The sequence below is a fragment of the Cherax quadricarinatus genome, chromosome 27 (genome assembly GCF_038502225.1).
Source record: "Cherax quadricarinatus isolate ZL_2023a chromosome 27, ASM3850222v1, whole genome shotgun sequence".
Lineage (NCBI taxonomy): Eukaryota > Metazoa > Arthropoda > Malacostraca > Decapoda > Parastacidae > Cherax > Cherax quadricarinatus.
Window position 1 is genome coordinate 20,560,360 of NC_091318.1, and position 2,703 is coordinate 20,563,062.

The 2,703-nt window shown below is 52.6% G+C and overlaps 1 protein-coding gene across 1 annotated transcript; it reads left to right on the forward strand.

The window, feature by feature from the left end:
* The first annotated feature begins 1,066 nt into the window (after positions 1–1,066).
* On the forward strand, positions 1,067–2,459 carry LOC128705753 (forkhead box protein D1-like). The gene has a single exon (XM_053800890.2). It carries the CDS (start codon positions 1,257–1,259, stop codon positions 2,382–2,384), a length of 1,128 nt encoding a protein of 375 aa, XP_053656865.1. The 5' UTR covers positions 1,067–1,256; the 3' UTR covers positions 2,385–2,459.
* The last annotated feature ends 244 nt before the right edge of the window (positions 2,460–2,703 follow it).

The window sequence follows — 2,703 nt, forward strand, 5'->3', positions numbered from 1 at the left end:
GTAGTATTCACTACAGTGTTCAGTAGTGTTCATTACTGTGTTCAGTAGTGTTCCCTACAGTGTTCAGCAGTGTTCAGTAGTGTTCATTACAATGTTCAGTAGTGTTTATTACTGTGTTCAGCAGTGTTCATTGCAGTGTTCAGTTTTGCTCCTCGCAGTGTTCAGTAGTTAGAGCGCACACTGTTCATTACATTGCTCTGTAGTGTTCGTTACAATGTTAATTAGTGTTCAGTAGTTTGGTACAGAGTTCACTGTTCATTTATATTGTTCTGTAGTGTTCCTTACAATGTTCATTAGTGTTCAGTAGTGCTCATTGCAGTGTTCATTAGTTTGTTACAGCGTTAAGTGTTCAATACAGCGCTCTGTAATGTTCTTTACAGTCTTCATTAATCTTCATTTCAGTATTCAGTAGTGTTCACTACAGCGTTCAGCGTTCATTAGTGTTCAGTATGTTCACTGCAGCGTTCAGTAGCGTCTGTTACAGTATTCATCAGTGTTCATTACAGAATCCGCTATTCAGTACAGTGTTCAGTATTCTTCACTACGTACAGCCTTCAGTGTTGTCCATTAGTGTTCAATATGTTCACTACAGCGTTCTGCAGTGTTCATTACAGCGTTCATTGAGAGAGTTCTGGAGGCTTTGGAGACCACGCGGGGCTCGCCTGGTCTCCGCTTTGTGTAAAATGGCGCGAGTCTTTGTGTCTGGGCACTTTAGGTCTCCCGAGGATAATGGTTTTATTCAACCCTCAAAGTGATTTGCTCCATTTTCGCCACCAAATAATTCATGGATAAATGGCGTCGCTCTGTCTGCAAACAACAGATGGGGCCAAATCTAATCATCTCCGCCACTCACCGCACTCTCCGCCCAACGGGACGCAATGGGAGGGAGTTCGGTGGTCGTCCGCAAGGATGAGTGGGTCGGAGGACCTGGGCGTGGTTTGGAGGCAGCGCGCGGATTCTGGTTGGCCGGGGGGCTCGAGGGGTGGGGTTTCCTGGGCGCATTCTTTGCTGTGATTGGCTCTTTGCCGCGGGCCGGGGAGGGAGGCAAGCGTGGAGGCTTGTAAAAATGGTCTCGTCCTTACATTTGTCATCATTATTTATCAGCTAGCTCCTGAGTGGAGAGCACCGCGTCTTCTAGCCAACTTTGCCGTAGTTTTGAGAGAGGACGCGGGTGTGTTTGTGTGTGTGTGTGCGCAAGGTTACCGGGACGGTGGTGCTGGTGGTAGTGCGTAGGGCGCTAGCGGTGCCGAAGGATCATGCCAGTGTGTGAGGCGGACATGTCTGACGCAGAGTGCCTGTCGCCTGGGGTGGAGGCTCCCCCTGCCCACTACAACGAGGACGACCCCTGCGAGGACGAGGACCCCCGCCCGGAGGCCTCCGAGGACCAGACGGAAGCCGGCAGCGACAAGAAATCTGGCGGTCCGGTGAAGCCGCCGTACTCCTACATCGCTCTCATCACCATGTCCATCGTTCAGGCGCCGAAGAAACGTGTGACGCTGAGCGAGATCTGTGAGTTTATCATGAACAGGTTCCCCTATTACAAGGCCAAGTTCCCCGCCTGGCAGAACTCCATCCGTCACAACCTGTCACTCAATGACTGTTTCGTCAAGGTGCCACGAGAGCCTGGCAACCCCGGCAAGGGCAACTACTGGACCCTAGACCCGGGTGCCATAGATATGTTCGATAACGGCTCCTTCCTGCGGCGCCGCAAACGGTACAAGCGACAACACCCGGACTTCCTCAACGACCCGCACGTGTTCTCCCTGCTGGCTACGGGTATGATAGACCCGTACCAGCTGCACCAGCACCAGCACCAGCTGCAGCAGCAGCACCAACAGCAGCAGCAACAGGCGGCGGCGGCTGCGCTGCTGGGGCCGCACCCGACTATGTTACACCGCCCAGTGCCCTATGCTCACCATCCATATCTGCCGCCCACCCACGCCCACCTGCACCAACACCATCACGCCCTCACGCAACAGGCGGACTTTCTCAGGCACCTGCGGGGCAGCCTCGCGCCCATTTCTCAAACTGCGAGCTGCCCTACGCCCACCATGGGCGGCGTGCTGGCCCCCACGCCCGTCAAACCGGTGGTTGCCACGCCGCCCTCGCCGCCCCTGACCCGCCCTGCCCCACGCCCTGCCTTTACCATCGATGCCATCATGGGTAGGGATAAGTCACCACCGCCGCCGCCCACTTCGCCGCCCACCTCACCGCCCACGTGCCGTCCAGTGCCATCGCTGCCCCTAGCCGTCCTCAACCCAGAGCCATTCTCGCGTCTATTAGTAGCACCGTTTCTACACCAGAGCCTTGGTTGTCCGCTGCCTGGCACTCTCCACCCACACCTGCCGCCCACCTCACTACCGCCGCCTTCCATGTCGCGGTGATGGGCGTTGGGATGGCTTGAGTATACCGCCCACTGCCGCCCATGGCATCCTACTATCTACATTCCTGGTCTCAGGTGCTCACAATCACTCATCAGTGTATATATATACATATATATTGTACAGAAGAGTGTGTATATAGCCTTGTGTATATATAACTTTGTATATTATAAACATTATTAAAAATCTTATCTTACATAAACACTTCTATTCTTAACCTCATGAATTTTTTTCTCTCTCCAAAATTCTATATTTTCTAAACATCAGTGAGGTTATATAAATCAACACGGTATCGAAATTATTGGAATTTCGTAAAATATAT